At 36.6% G+C, this 16,327-nt stretch overlaps 2 protein-coding genes across 3 annotated transcripts in view; both read left to right on the top strand.

The window, feature by feature from the left end:
• LOC111192347 (zinc finger protein 883) overlaps positions 1-6,804 on the top strand; it is a 48,514-nt gene extending 41,710 nt beyond the window's left edge. The window contains exons 2-5 of the mRNA XM_022668890.2: positions 2,353-2,457; positions 3,613-3,799; positions 3,990-4,096; positions 4,641-6,804. Of these exons, the coding sequence (XP_022524611.2) occupies positions 2,380-2,457; positions 3,613-3,799; positions 3,990-4,096; positions 4,641-6,308 (2,040 nt within the window). The 5' untranslated portion in view covers positions 2,353-2,379 and the 3' untranslated portion in view covers positions 6,309-6,804. The remainder of the gene's footprint in view (positions 1-2,352; positions 2,458-3,612; positions 3,800-3,989; positions 4,097-4,640) is intronic.
• Positions 6,805-7,872: 1,068 nt separating this feature from the next.
• Positions 7,873-16,327, top strand: part of LOC103040601 (alpha-2-macroglobulin) — a 42,983-nt gene continuing 34,528 nt past the window's right edge. Inside the window, exons 1-3 of one of the 2 annotated variants that reach the window (XM_049466945.1) lie at positions 7,873-8,018; positions 14,108-14,164; positions 14,850-15,010. In XM_049466945.1, coding sequence (XP_049322902.1) covers positions 14,925-15,010 — 86 coding nt within the window. In that variant the 5' untranslated portion in view covers positions 7,873-8,018; positions 14,108-14,164; positions 14,850-14,924. Of the gene's footprint in view, positions 8,019-14,107; positions 14,165-14,849; positions 15,011-16,327 lie in introns of those variants that run through there. The other variant, XM_022668835.2, reaches the window with a different exon arrangement.

Raw genomic sequence — 16,327 nt, 5'->3', positions numbered from 1 at the left:
GATTTTAATATTGATTTATTAAATCCAAATCGACACAAAAGGACAACAGAATTTATTGATACAATGTACAGCAACAGCCTATTACCTGTGATCATAAAACCAACAATTGACACTGCTACACTGATTGATAACATATTCACAAATAAAATAGAGAGCAAAATAGTGGCTGGATTGCTCATAAATGACATAAGTGATCATCTTCCAATTTTTGCAATCTTTCAAAATATATTTAATGAAACAAAATCAAAACAAGCCAGACACTGTTAAATTTATTCGGAACAGAACTCCAGAAGCTATCACTGCTCTTGAGATTGATCTAATGAAACAAAACTGGACAGAAGTATATGAAAATGACGATCCAAATAAGACATGATACTTTCTTGACTATAGTAACTGAATTATATGAAAAAACTGTCCTTTAAGAAAATGTACAAGAAGGCACAAAACAGTGGACAAACCATGGATTACTCGAGGAATTGCAAATGCTTGCAAAAAAAAAATTACTTTATAAGACATTTTTAAAACAAAGAACAAAAGAAGCAGAAAACAAATATAAAACCTATAAAAATAAATGAACAAGTATTAGGAGAAATAGCAAAAAGGAATATTATCAGAAATTATTGGAACATCACAGAAATAATACTCAAGGAACATGGAAAGTGCTAAATAGCATAGTTAAAAATTGTTTGGGAAAAGCCGATAATCCAAATTATTTATTAATTTATTAATTGTACATCAAATAAAAGAAATTACCAATGAATTTAATGATTATTTTGTAAATGTAGGACATAATTTAGCTAAAGAGATTTTAGACCCAAGAAATACGCATAAAATTAATAAAGATATTATTGATAAAAATTCTCACTCCATTTTTATTAGGAGGACTAAAGAAAATGAAATATTGGATATTGTTAATGAATGCAAAAACAAGAAGTCCACTGATTGGAATGGACTAGATATGTGGCTGATAAAAAAAATCATAAAGTGTATTGTAAAACCTTTTACACATATCTGTAATCAGTCACTGCAAACAGGTACATTTCCCCAAAAAATGAAAACTGCAAAAGTCATTCCTATATATAAAAGTGGAGACAGACACAAATGCTCTAACTACAGATAAGTTTCTCTGCTTTCCAAATTCTCAAAAATACTAGAAAAAGTATTTGCTCATAGACTTGAGGATGTGATGTTTTCTTTCTTTTTCTCTTTTCTTTAAGTTCTGTTCTTTATGTGTGTATATGTTTTGGCAAAAACCGAAATAAAAAACTACTACTACTACTACAGCTAGCCTAACTCACTCCAGTCTAAATGCTGGACAGCATCATTAGCTTACTAAATTAAAAAAACGCTGTTTAATTTTGCGTGCGTGTATTTTTTTTTTTTTTTTTTTTGCAAGATTTGAACATTTTTAACATATTAGAGAGACACTTCTGTAAAAACAATCAAAACATCCATCGTATTTTACGCCGTTCTTTTCGATAAAAGGCGTCTCGTCCAGACGTTTTTTGGCCCCTTTGACGTTTCATACACTCGCGAGATTATAACGCCGGAAGTCATCGTCACGTGATGAAGGCGCAAACGCAAGTCGGACAAAAAAAAACTAACCTGCATGTACGGTACGGAGCCAGGCGGTGAGCGGACTGCGCAGCGCCGGGTTAAGTCGAACAAGCCTACCGTTTGGTGATGATCGAATATTTTCCCAAATCAATCAGTTCGTTAGATTTAATCTCCGAAAGGCCCACTTTTGCCCTCGCTAGTTAGTTAGTTCAGTGTTTCTCAACCAGGGTGCCGCGGCACCCTGGGGTGCCGTCTGGCTTCATCGGGGGTGCCGTCAAAATATTGCGCCTCACGTGCATATTTCCTTTCCAGAGTCAGCTCGTGTCGGGGTGTGTCCCAAATCACAGGCAGCACTAATCGCGCTAATTGTGACGCGCTATTTTATTTCATATTCCGCCAGCAACACCCCCCGTTCTCACCTGAAGTACTGCAACAGCACCCCCCCCCGTTCTCACCTGAAGTACTGCAACAGCACCCCCCCCCCCTCCCCCATAAACTGGGGTGCCTTGACATCACGCATATATTTAAAGGGTGACGTGATAGAAAAAAGGTTGAGAAACACTGAGTTAGTTAGTGGGGTGTCCTGGTGTTGGGCGCAGTGCCGCTCCGCGCCAGTGGGCTGCAGCAGTGAGCCGCGTCGCCCTCCCGACAGAACAGTCCCACAGAGAGCACAGTAACGGCAGGCCATTGTACAGCCTGCCACTGTTTATATGATATAAACACAGCCTTCTCTTTACAGGCTGAAAAATACACACGATGTCTCTTCTGGAGTCTCGAGTGTTTTCTATCCTGCAGGATCTTGTTGAGGCCACGGTAAACAGCATGGCCAGAGCTGAGGATGAATCACTGCTGGATCAGTTTAAAGAGAGCCACTCTCTGAACCAGCCAGCTGCAGTAAAGGTGGGTAACCTGTATTAACCCTGATTCATACTGTAAAACAAAAACCTGTCTAAACCTGTCCTTTTAGCACTTTAACCATCATTTTAGCTCATGAAGTTCCTTACATATACTGAACCTCTTAAAAGCACCACAGGTCTTTCATCTGATCTTATATGTATCGCGCAGAATGTACGTGTGCTGGGTTAGTGCTGCAGGTAAAACTGGTTCATTTAAAATGGTTGAATGTCTCTATCTACACTGCTAGACCACAATGCAGGCTATACGAATAGAAAACAAACAAGATATACGTATTTATTGTAAGGAAAGTATAATACACACCATACATATAAAACTATAACGTTGAATCATATTCTGAACCTCCCAAAACCATCACAGCACAGTGTATGAGTGTCAGGGTCTTCCATCTGATCTTATTTACAGAATTTAGGTGTGCTGGGATAGTGCTGCAGATAAAACTGGTTCATTCGTCCAACCATTTGAACCATTCGTGTCTTCCAGCCATTTGAAAATCTCAAATGCTTTAATTAAATGTTTTACATTCTGTATAACTGGCTCTGAAAATGATTGCTATTCTGTGATGTTAAAATACCAGTTATGAAATTGTTGTCGGGTCATTTGTGTTAATAAAACAAACCACACATTTTTAAGAAGCATTTTTAGAAGCATGTTTAAACCCATAAGAGCCTAGACTAATTTTGAAATATTTATTCCAATTTCAAAATTGAATCGGATAAATTCAGTGAGCAGCTCAGTCGGGTTTGTTTCTTAACATCGTTCCATTGTTCCAAAGAGTGTCTCCTTTAATTCACGTTACAGGATCCTGATTACACTATTTATAATTATCACATTTTAATTATACATAAATATAAGATTATATCAATAGGTACACTTATAATCAGCAATCCCATTCATTTATTAGTATGTAACCCTAGTTGTTAGGTGCAGGATTTTTGTATTTTTATTCTGTAATAAATTACACTAATTACCATAGGCTTGTTTTTGTGTTTGATATTTTCCTTCAGTTGTTTGTTTTTTTCTGGTTTGCTAATGCAAAACAGTAGATAGAGCAAAGTCTGGTTAAGTTGCCAAGAAGTCAGCAAGGCATTAAAATTTCCTTGTTCATTGCAGTTTACTTTGAACTGTCTTACATTTCAGGCTCAGCTGAACACTGTCCTCGAAATCCACATAAAGGAAGCGGTGGAGAAGGTCTGCAGGCTCTTTAGTGACAATTCAGCAGTTTTACATCTGCCTTTAACTGAGAATCAGACTACACAGGATAACCTCAAGATGGAACCAAAGCTGGAGATGAGTCATGAATCTGTGACTAGTAGCATGCGAGGATGTAAGTAAATACCCAACAGCCATCAGATTGATAAAGACTAGATTCATATCATCCTTCATTTCCACCGTCCTGTTCAGATGTGTTTTGCTAAGTGGTGTACCACAGTACGACCTGCCTCGTTGTTTTACTGTTGTTCTACTGGTCTCGTACCCTTACCGATTTATCTGCACTGTCTGCTCACTCCCTGCAGCTCCTGAGGAGATCATAGCTGTTGGCCCTCCGAGTTGGAAAGAAGAAAATAGTGGAGATCTTGACCAACCTGAGTCACTTGATGCTTTCCTCTCAACAGCACAGCAGGTTTGTTAAGTCTTACAAATTTCAAATACCTGAGTATTTGCAGAGTAAACCTTTGCTATGATTAGAGTTCCAAAATGTAAACTTCCTCATTCCAGGTTCACCCTAAAGGTTTATTTCAGTTTTCGCCAATGTACACTGACATGCCAAAAATCATTGGACTGTCCCTCAGTTGACCGCTTGGGAGAACATGTATAAGTTGTAAGGTGTTACTTGTGAGCCAAAACTAAACACTGGTACACAGGTAAAAAAAAAAAAACACACACAGTGGACAGCGCAGTGGTAGATAATGATTTGGATGTGGACAAACAAGTGACTCACATTCACAGTTAATACAGGAGGCTCCACACACATATACTCCAGGTCTGTGCTGCATCCTTAACTTCCAAGGAACCTTGCGAAAGTCATGGGACATGATACCAGTTCTTGACACATGACTTGTGGCATATTGGAGTAAGATTTTGCTTACTTCAGCTTGTCAGTGCTGTAGTATTACAGTATATAATGTTCAGTCTGTAATCAAATGTCCTGTTTTCCTTCTTTGCAGTCAAACATGATGGGTAGTCTGATGCTCATTAAAGAAGAAGAAATTCCTGAACAGATCCAGGAGAATGCTATGGACAAGGAAACATTGCAGATCAAGGAAGAAGAACAAATGATGGAACTCATTAATCCAGGACTGGTTGATATTTGTATTGTAACGGTAGGGACAGAAGTGAATGCAGTTACAGATTTACCCAACGTAAGAGAGGTGGGGTGCATAAAGACACAGAGAATCTGCTGTAAGATCTGCAAAAGAACCTTCAGCAAGCTGCTTCATCTCAAAGCTCACATGGCTCTCCATGCCGCTGTAAGCTGTCTACAGTCTAATAAGAGTTTCGTTAAGAAACGTGGATTGAATGCACATCAGACATTAAGAAAAAAGAGTGGAAAGAGGAACGAGTGGAAAGAGGGCTTTAGCTGTGAGAAATGTGGAAAGAAGTACGTATTTCAGAAAGCTCTAGAACGTCATCAGCTGACAGGTTGTGAAAAGAAAAAGGAGCTGCGTCGCTGCCAAACGTGCGGCAAGAGCTTCATTGACCTGGAGAGTCATGAACGCATCCATTTGCAAGTGAAGCCATTCCTTTGCGGCGTATGTGGAAGAGGCTTCACTCTAGAGTACGTCCTGAAAGCACACCAGCGGCTCCATACAGGCGAGAAGCCGTACCAGTGCAAATTATGTGGCAAACGCTTCACTCAGTCAAGTACGCTTTTAATCCACAAGGGGACACATACGGATGAAAAGCCATGGAGTTGCGAGCTCTGTGACAAGACCTTTAAACGGCGGGCCAATTTGAGGAAGCACCAGGTAGTTCACTCTGGAGAGAAGCCCCATACATGCGAGACCTGCGGGCAGAAGTTTAGACACCGGGAGAACCTGAGAAGGCACATGCGTAATCACCTGGGCATAAGGCCGTACAAATGTGAGACGTGCGGCAAGCGCTACAGTCAGAAGAGCTCGTTGAAGGAGCACATGCCAGTGCACGGAGCGTCCAAGCCTTTCATGTGTGAGAAATGTGGCAAGACATTTGTGTACAATTACACACTCAGAAATCACATGCGAACACATGAAGGTTCTGTCGAAGAGTCGGAGAAGAAACCCCAGCGCTGCGATGTCTGCGGCAAGTGCTACAGCACCACTTATACTCTGAAAATGCACCAGAGGATTCATTCTGAAAGTGATCCTCTCACCTGTAAGGTATGCGGCAAGACCTTCAGCAGCACAGCAGGCCTTTACACACACGAGCAGCAGCACTCTGGGCTGAATGCGTCCGAATGTGTAATATGCAAAAAGACATATGTCAGCAAAGCCTCTCTGAAAGTGCACATGCTCCTGCACAATAATGAGAAACCCTACAAATGTTCCTTTTGTCCAAAGGCCTTCAACCTGGCCAACGGACTGAAGATGCACATGCTCGTTCACACCGGGGAGAAACCACACAAGTGCGACATATGTGGAAATTCATTCCGCTCCACCGGAAACTTAAGCAGACACAAACGCGTTCACACCGGAGAGAAGCCGTTCAGCTGTGAAATCTGCGGAAAAAGCTTCAGCCAGCCTAATAATGTGAGGGCCCACATGCAGATTCACACTGGAGTCAAACCGTACAGCTGTCAGAAGTGTGGGAAGAAGTATGCTTATCTTAGGAATTACAACGATCACAAATGTATGTGATGCAGTGCCTAGCCTTAGCCATTTAATATGGTCTTGCTGTTTAATGTGCTTTGAAGGTTTTTTTTATAAACTTTTTTTCTAGTGTTACGATTTAAACACTTGAAATAGGCAATGCCTTGTAGTTATTTGATAAATGTAATTTAGCCTCAGCAGACTGTTCAAAACTGTGTACAGAATGAAGGTGAATACATTTTCTCATATAAATAATGAATGAATGTTTTTAAAAAAAGGGTTTTTACTCCCTACATACTGTGCTCCATATATTGTTACATTTGCCTGAGACACATTAATATCCATTAACCCAGACAGATTCAAGTTGTAATTATTGTGTATAAATACTACAAAGTTACAGGAAAATGCCTAGTAAACCATTTAACATGTAATAACATTACAACATTTACCATAAACACGATCTCTCTTGTATTGACATGTAAAAAAAAAAGGTCAACACTGCATTGAAAAGATTTAATAAAGTGAAGATTCAAGTGTAGAAAGACCTCACTCACCTACAACACAATGTTTTAAAAAGGATTGACTATTTTAAATTATATATTTTTCTGCTTAAAAGAAATGAGAAAGCATGAGGGTATGGTTGTGTAGTACCAGTCAATATGTTTAAGTGTGTTACGCTTACTCTTTTTGTAAATTAGTGAAGTAAGAAAAGTCAGCCTTTCCAAAATCACACACCTTAACTTTTTAATAGAGGTCAAGCATTGATGGTGCTGATTCATAATCTGTCCTTTATTATTAAAAATAGTCAAATAATATAGAAATCATTATATATTTAAATGTATTTGTGCTCGACCATCCACTTTGTGCAAGGTTATGAAAGTTACATGATTTATTTTTATGCATATTATATTTCATTTCTGTGTATATAAATGTTATAAACAAGTTCTAATTTGCTTAGATGAGAGGTTGAAAAAAAATACAATTCACATTCTTCTAATTAATTATTTTTATTGCTGTGTTTATACTAATATAGTCCAAAATTTTGCAGTGAGGGCACGTCTATGTGGATCATATGACCATCCGAGGGTAGATCAAATTATTATTATTACTATTTTATTATTATTATTATTTTGGGCCACACAGACAGACTTCCACATATACACTTACAAAAATAAATAAATAAATAAATCATTTCAAAAGGCACTTTGGGCAGAAAAGGTACAAAGGCACAAACTGCTTTTGTATTTATTTATTATAATAATAATTGTAATTATTAGTTTCCATTTACATGTTTGTCCAATGTCAGTGCGTCCAGGTTGTTTAATGCACATAACCCCCCTAAAACAGATTAATTATAAATAAAAAAAACACGATAAATAATTAAATTGTGTAGGTCAGCGCATGCGCAGTATCTTTGGGAAGCATGTATCGATGGGTAGGACAATTCGACAGAACACCTGTGCAGTACGTAATCTGGGAACGTTTCGCCTCCTCAAACTCGCCTATTGTGCATTCGGCACACTAACCCCCCTTCTCGCATACTGTTTAGTATGGAAGTACGCTATTTGGGACGCAGCCATGTTTGATTGCCCAGTAGACATCGCACAGGCTGGGACCGAAATGGCTCCCTACTCCCTCATTAGTGTTGCGCTATTTAGGGAGACACTATGTAGTTCACTAAGTAGTCGTGAAACAGGAGTGAATTCGGACACTAACTCATCATTATCCTGCGCCAGCGCCGGTCGCATAAACACACAGGTGAGAGGGGGTTGAGCAGAGCTGAGCTCTGAATTAAATGCCAAATGTCGAGTTGTGTCTGAAATTCTCCGGAGGAAACGCTGTGCTAAGAGTTTGGGAATTGAACTGATCAGTGTTGTAGTTAGATATCTAACCTGGCAGAGACAGATCTTTTAGTTCTGCTGATGGAAATTTGAAGCTGTGTTTATGGTCGTTACGATATAGGAGTATTTCTTTCTGTCATTACTTGCAAGCTTATTTTTATGTACTGTATCTCCTTTTCTTGGTTCGTGTGTCCAATGATACAAGGCACAAAACACAGAATACAAACATGCAGATAAACTCAGTTAAATATTGTTTTTGTAATTAGTGATATTTAAGATATTTGAGGTATTTTAGTCAAGATCATGTTGGAATAAACCCTGTAATATTGTTACTGAATAACGTTTTTAAAAACAAGTTCCGTGGGGATATAAAACATTACAATATAAGCAGAGGTAGCACTAGCTGTTGCATTTAAATAATGGAGGTAGAATTACAGTATATTGGAAAAAACGTGATTGAAAGTTGTCTGTTTTGCCATTGAAACCTATGGGGATGGGTGGGGTTACACAGCTTTCTGAAACCGAACAGCAGAGGGCGCCCGACCTGTGGTGGCTTCACTTTTGAGAGACGATGCTCTGTCCAGCTATATACAGTCTATGGTTTTATCTGAATCCCACTGTAACAATCTGGCAACCCTGATGGCTCGCTGTCCGCTCCATTTCTTCGGCTGTCTGTTGCTTAGTAGCGAGACCCGCAATGCATTTTGGGACACATTTACTCACATATACTGGCCAAGTGATTTAAGTTTAAGGCACTTAATTAAGGCTTCAGGCTTTTAATTAGATTGAATATTTTAAAAAATGTATCACTGTCCAAAATACTTAGCTTTAAAACATTAGAGTATAATTTGAATAAAAACGTAAGGGTGAAAAAACACATGACTAAATAAATGTAGACGAGCTAGGACAATTGAATGATTGCTGTTATCCAAACCTTGCTTTCTGCTGTTAAACAAGTATCCAGCTGTGTTTCCTCTGTGTACTATTTAATACTGATACTATTAATCATAATAACCTGTAAGCTAAATTTAAATATCCTCACTGCCATAGTGAAACCTGCATAAATAATGTTACTTTATTTAGATTTTTTTATTTGTTTCTTATAAGTGGAAAAAAAAGACACCAGCACTTTCACTGCCCTTGCCAGATTAAACCAGTTTAGACCAGTTAAAATATAACATATAACAAATAAAACATTTTAGATGAAAAAGGAATTTAAGCTGTTTGTTATTTAAAGAGTTTGTGTAAGAGGTTTTCTGTGTGTTAAATATATTGTAAAAACAAACAACAAGTCACATTTAATGAATGAGCATGCAAGTTCATAAAATGCTTTAGATAAGACTCTTACCAATGAACAGTGACAGGAAAAGAATGGAGATGTAAATCCCTCTAGGGGACTGCAGAAGCTCTGTGTAAGAGAGCACAGTTTATACACATTATAAATGATGTCATAGGAAAACCGTTGCAGATCTACATGTATTTACTGGTAATGTAATTCTGCAGTTCTTCTAGAATTAGAAATGTTACAACCAAGTCTAAGAGTTTGGGTTTGTTTCTTTTAATTATTAATTAAAATATTAATAATGTTACAAACAATACCTCCTGCTATCTGTTTCCCCCGAGATCTGTGTCTTCAGCCTCAGTCAGTGGGTGGTGTTTAGAGAAAGCAAAGGAATGACTGAGGAAGCCTCTGATTATTACTGTGGCCAATGTAGGCACTTATTAATAATTATATAATTTAATATTGAATAATTCTATAGCTAAGGTATTAATGCAGTTTTCATTTTAAATTATTGGATTGTACGGTATTAATTTGTGGAGTAAAATAGACTTTATTCAGGATTCTCCTCAGAATGTTGAATAAACATATAGTTGCTGTCCAATAAAAACATGTATCTCCAAAACAGAAACTTTACAGGAGAGAGACAAAACCTCAATGTCAAATGAGTTTTTTCAGGTAATTTTGGCAAATTTATTTTGGTCCATTCATGAATACAGTTTGACTCAGTGTAAGAGGCAGTTTGTTTCTTCAAATTATGTAGTAAACTAAAGATCTACAAAAAAAAATGGAGATGCTTGTTTTTCACTGGACAGCAACAATATGTTCATTTTGTGTAGAGGCTCTTTAAAAGACACCAACAGAGCGAAAGATGAAAGAGCCAACTTGTTTAATTTGTAACCAAAATGCAACAGATTGTATTGTGTTGTTTTTTCTAGACATTTTATGCTAAACCGACAGAATTACAAAATCTCAGCTTTCAAATGTTTTTATCAAATGTCAAAAGTAAAATGTTAAATATAAGGTTTTTGTATGAAAGTGACCCTTTACAACCGTAAAAGTGTTTTCAGAATATACTTCACTGAATTCTTTCAGGCTGCTGTTGGTTGAACATGTGAAAATAACTGCATTTCTTATTGTATTTCCTTTTTGCTTGCATCTCTTTCTCTGGGGCCTATTGACTTCACTGTTACTTATGAAGCACAACCTGTTTAATGCACAGCTACATGTATATCTGATGTTTGAGTTTGTGTCAGTGCAGGAAGACCACGAGTCACACCCATTCTCTTTGTTTTCCATCAGTCTTGCCCTAACACTGTTTTCCCGGCTCTAGTTACATCCGTGTTGCTGTTTAACTTTAAACTCGATTCAAACACAGAACATTTTCAGTTTTTAGGTATAATGACAGTTTGTGTAGCCCAAACATTTTAAGAGGCTGTAGAAAATGTGCATGTGCTCAACAGGTTGTCAATTTAAAAGTGAAAAATATAGCTTTGCAAAAGTCTTACCTCTTATCATTGCTTTCTGCGTTGATATAAAACTTCTGTGATGTGGGGATGAAGGTCTGGACAAAGTGAGTGTACAGAGTGGAACTGGATAATTTCTAGTAAGCATCTTGTGGGCAGGGCACAAAAGAGATAAACAGATTAGAGTGCTGGCAGATAATGGTTGTGTGTGTGTGTGTGTGTGTGTGTGTATTGATAAAATCATACATAGGGAGAGTAAAAAGGCAATTATATAATTATATGTATAATATGGTTAAATGGATATGGCCAAATACAATAAACTGTTCATTGGATGACTGAATATGCCACTATATTGATTAACATCCTCTTGGATTACTTCAATGCTCTATTTCCTGCTTGGGAACAAACAATAAAAAATAATGCAATTCTCAGAGAAACCATTTTCAGATATGCACAACTTTACAATAAAGGCTGGAATTGTTTTATAATGAATATTTAATGTCAGACTCAATAATGCTTGCTTGCAACCTGATGATTCTTCTCACAAAGCCATCTGCCATCTGTTTATACCAGTTGTTTCAATGAAGATCACATTCTCTTGTTGACAGAAATTGGTACTGGTGAAGTCAGATTATTACAGTTAATCACTACAGCAGAATACAACAACCATATTATACTTCTTATTTAATTGTGGTTCATTGTGTAGGCAAATCATTCAATAAAACAGAACTGTAGAGAAAGAGAAAGACAGAAAATAAAAAGGAGGAAAGATGGGAGTAAAAGTCTAAACACAGGCAAAGAGGACAAGAAGAAGGTTATTTTCTCTATAGACAGACATATTCATTGGTTCTGATTTACATATCACTAATCCCCCACAGAAAACGTCCCCCACAGAAAAGGGCTAATTATTTTGAGAATTAAACATTTTGTAAGAATAAAAATAATTAAGAATATCATCAGGGGGTCCTTTGCAAACATGTAAGATTTGTTTATAGGTTTATTAGTGTTTATTAATGTAATTATGATAAGATGGCCTACAAAATCTTCCCTCTAAAATCTTTAGATAGAATATAATAATTTCAACTGCATTAAAAAACAAAAAGTAATAACTGAATTGAATAATATCTTCAGCACATTACAGAGTACATTTTAATATGTATTAAAATCTACAAACAGTACGTTTTAAACAATATTCACTATTATTCCTCGGTTGCTCAATATGAGCAACACCCCTAACTTTTACATCAACAATAAACAGAAAATGACAGTCATGTATTGTTTCGCCATGGCCAGTACAGCTGAACACACCCAAGATTAGGAGGAAGAGGAGAAAGGAATCAGCATATAGTCTCAGAGCTTACTTATCATTTTCCTTCATCAAACTGATAATTAAACTGATTGGACAAGCACCATTGGAATTGCATCAGCAGTTAGTAAAGACAACCTAGTTATCTTATTTTTAGTAGTTTATTTAAAAATATACTTTCTGATTATATACACTACTGGACAAAAGTTTAAAAAACATTATTTTTTTTATTGTCCAGTAGCAGTGCTGTATGGCCCAGATAAGCTACTTTTTTATTTTTACATCTTAGCAATGATTGTATTATTGCACTTCACCTGTCAGACTTCTAAGTCTTATCTGAGACTTAGTCCAATGTTTAGCTTAGCTAAAGATGTTGTCATGTGGGTCAGCCAGGCCTTTTCCTGAACCAGTTTTCTCCAGTTTCCAAGAATCTTTTGAAGGTGTAGGAAACGGTACTCCCTTCTCTCTGGCTTCAGCTGTAATTTATCTAAAGGAAAGACTTATACTTTTAATAGTTTAAGAGTTCTCTGTGTTTCTGTGTCTTTTTATAGTTATTATGATGAAAGTCTAAATGTGCAGTATTTTGTAAATGCTGCAGTAAAGAGTGCAGTAACAGCATATATAAAACTAAATATATAAAAACAGTTTATTTCAGGTAATTTTGGAGAATCTGTTCATCCATTCATCAAGAAATTTTGACACAGTGTTAGGGACCGTTTGTTTTAGTTTTAGAAAACTAAAAATCGTAAAAAAAATGGACATTGTTGTCTTTCGTTGGAAAGCAACAATATGCTTTAAATTCCACAAAAGGAAGATAGGATCATTTAAGATATTTTTCTATTAACCAGAAATTTTTTTCTATTTCTTTTTTCTACCAAATATTAGATGCAGTGCGAGCTCAGCCCCCCCTGAGCTCCTGCACTTTTTTGAAGTGCAGGCACACATAATCTAATGAGAGAATCCTGGCTTATCTCAACAAAACCTACTGCATGAAGTTAATTAAGCCAGATGTGATGTGACTGGTTATGCGAAGTCCTGCAGCTATATTGCAGGAAATCCTGATTTTATAAGCCTTTTTTGTTATATCCACCTGATGAACTAGGTTTAGGATTCACAAAACCATGTGTAGGTTAGTGTGGGGCCTGTCTCTTTCCAAATCTTTACATTTATGATCAACTTGATAAAATGCTCAATTTTTGTTGATGAGATGTATGTATGTATATATATAGTGGCTTGCAAAAGTATTCATACTTTTTATTTTGTATTTTATTGGGATTTAAAGTATTAGACAAACACAATAGCACATAATTGTGAACTGGAATGAAATGAAAAAATAAAAAAACAAACAAACAAAAAAAAAGAACATTTCAGACTCCTTTACTCTGAAACCCCAAAATAAATCAAATCCAGTTGCCTTTTAGAAGTCACTTAATTAGTTAATAGCTGTGTGTAATTTCGTCTCAGTATAAATAAAGACCTGTTCTGTGAAGGCCTTAGTGGTTTGTTAGAGAACACTAGTAAACAAACAGCATAATAAGGTTGTGGAGAAGTTTAAAGCAGGCTCAGGTTATAAAAACATATTCCAAGCTTTGAACATCCGATGGGACCAAAGTTGAACTTTTTGTCCTAAATGCAAAGCAGAATGTGTGGCAGAAAAGTAACACTGCTCATCACCCTGAACACACCATCTTACGAGCTTACTTGCTGCACCCCTCCCTATTTCACAACCTGTTAGCAGGCCTTCCTTAAAATAAAATTGTCTGTCACTGCTGTACACACCCAGCTGCATAACATTGATATTTGGTGTTATATGCAGCAAACACACCCAGTGATAAGTGCTTTCATGCAGAGGGCCAATGCACGACGGGATCATGAGCAGCAACTGAATTGCATTATTTAGTAGATCTGAGGACCTTAGTGCTGCAGGATTACATTGAATCATTATTCTCTTTTAGGAGCTGATAAGAGCGCAGGAGTGAGGTGTTTGTTTGAAGATTGTACAACTGAAACAGGTCAGTGACCATCCGTTTTTCTGTAGGTCAACAGACAGTGGGGTTCTTTTAAATGGTGAGAGCTAAAGGGCAACTTTGACTCAATCATGGTGTTCTGCTAACATTAGGCCCACGCAGGTATGTGTCATTAACACTGTATATACCCTGTGTGTCTTTTGTCAGATGTTTAAGCAATAATGGAAATGGTATTCTAAGGGGGTGGTTCTTATCAATGCAAGATGACACACACTGGAAAAACTGGATCTGAACAATTCCGTTCAAGTTTTTAAAACTTTTTTTGTGCCACAATTTTTCATGATCAGTAATATAACTTGCATGTGTTCCTTGTTCTAAAACATTAATAAAGACCAGGCACTATTTTTATTAATATGTAAACTTTAAAATGCTTTAAAAACTGATTTAAAAACAAAAATCTGTGCATGCATTACTTAATGCCTGAAGTATTGAACACTGATACATTTAGGCAATAGTCAAATTTAAGTTTTCAACTCTACTGTTATTTAAAAATATATAAAATGTTATATGTTGTTTTTACTCCAATTGTCTATAACCCCGCTCTACTACACATTATGAAATACTACATTTCAGAATATGTTTTTGCTTACAGTAGTCAATTTCAATTTAGCCAACCTGCATTGATTAAGGTATTAATCATTAATGAGCTGCTGAGTCAAAATGTTTACAGAGATCCTCTTGTGGGCTGGACATTCTTTAAAAAGGGGGAAACTTCTGATCCTGCTGTTTCTGACCAGACCTCATCATGGCTGTCGGTGGGCTTCCTGTACGGGAAGGGCTGCTGTTAGCCTGTCTCCTCTTTCTCCCTGTCTATGGAGAACCATCCGGACCGTAAGTAATCCTAAAAGATGTCTTTTGGTCAGAAATATAGGTCGTCCATTCTGTAAAAATGAATTGTGGTTGTTACACAACTTCTTGTATCTCCAAAATGTTTACTTTAACAAGGGAATAAAAAAACCCTCTTAACTTTTAGTGGACATCAAAGTAAAGATAATTTATTTTATTAAATGAATTTTGAAAAAAAAAAAAATCTATTGTGCTACTAGTCATGAAATTTCTAAACAACTGCAAAAATTAAAATGCAAGGCATGCATTTTGGTCATGCACCTGAGGTGTAAAGTAACCAAGTACAAATACTTTGTTGTCTTACTTAAGTAGTAACTTTGGTTATCTATACTTTACTGGAGTAATTATTTTACAGTTGACTTTTTAGTTCTACTACTTACATTTTCACACAAGTATCTGTACTTTCCTCTCCATATATTCAAAAAATAGCCTCGTTACTCGTATTTCATTTCAGCCTGTTTTAATCCCGGCTTCACATCGTTAAAAAAAATCTATCCAGATAAATCTCTCCAGCCGAATAGAGTGAATTTGATTGTGGTTGAAGGAGAAGTATAAACATATATTCCATTCTGACACCCTATTAATTTATACACGATCGATCACGCCTGCACACGTCACGCCCCCTCACACTCCAGCAAGAACATGGCAGATGTATGTAGCCTAGTATGAAGATGATCTGTGACAGCGACTCAAGAGAACTCAGAAGCAAAATGTCTCAACTAAGCTTCTTTAATATATTAACATTCTATGAAGTACACCATAGGATCCTGTGTTACGGCTAAGCTTTTTGTCCTTTTACAGTACTTTTACACTTTTACTTGAGTAAAAAGCTGATACTGCAACTTCTATAGAAGTATGTTAAACTTTTACCTGAATAATGAATGTGAATAATTTTCACACCCTTTGTCATGCACATATGTTTTATTTGGAAGCAAAAATAGAAAAAAGACAGTATTTTGAATATTAAATATTTTTTTAGCTCTAACTTCCATTACAAATCATGAAATATATGTGTAATAAGATTATAGGCAGTATCAAAGAAACTTTACAAGGACCAGGGAATCTGGATTTATACAGACGATCAGTACAAAGAAGCAATAGAATGCTGAATAGGGCAGAGTGTGAGTGATTGTGAACTATAAAAAACGAACAAAACATCACAGTGTAGCTAAATGCAGGTGTTGTGCCAAATCATACACCTGTAGTTAAAACTGTCAGCGTAATAAAGGCTGTGCAGTTCTGTTAGTTTTTAACGCTTCACAGTAAGTCATACTGGATTATTAACCAGACCATTTCTGTCCA

This window comes from Astyanax mexicanus, chromosome 18 (assembly GCF_023375975.1).
Source record: "Astyanax mexicanus isolate ESR-SI-001 chromosome 18, AstMex3_surface, whole genome shotgun sequence".
Classification (NCBI taxonomy): Eukaryota; Metazoa; Chordata; class Actinopteri; order Characiformes; family Acestrorhamphidae; genus Astyanax; species Astyanax mexicanus.
This window is presented reverse-complemented; position numbering and strand designations above follow the sequence as displayed.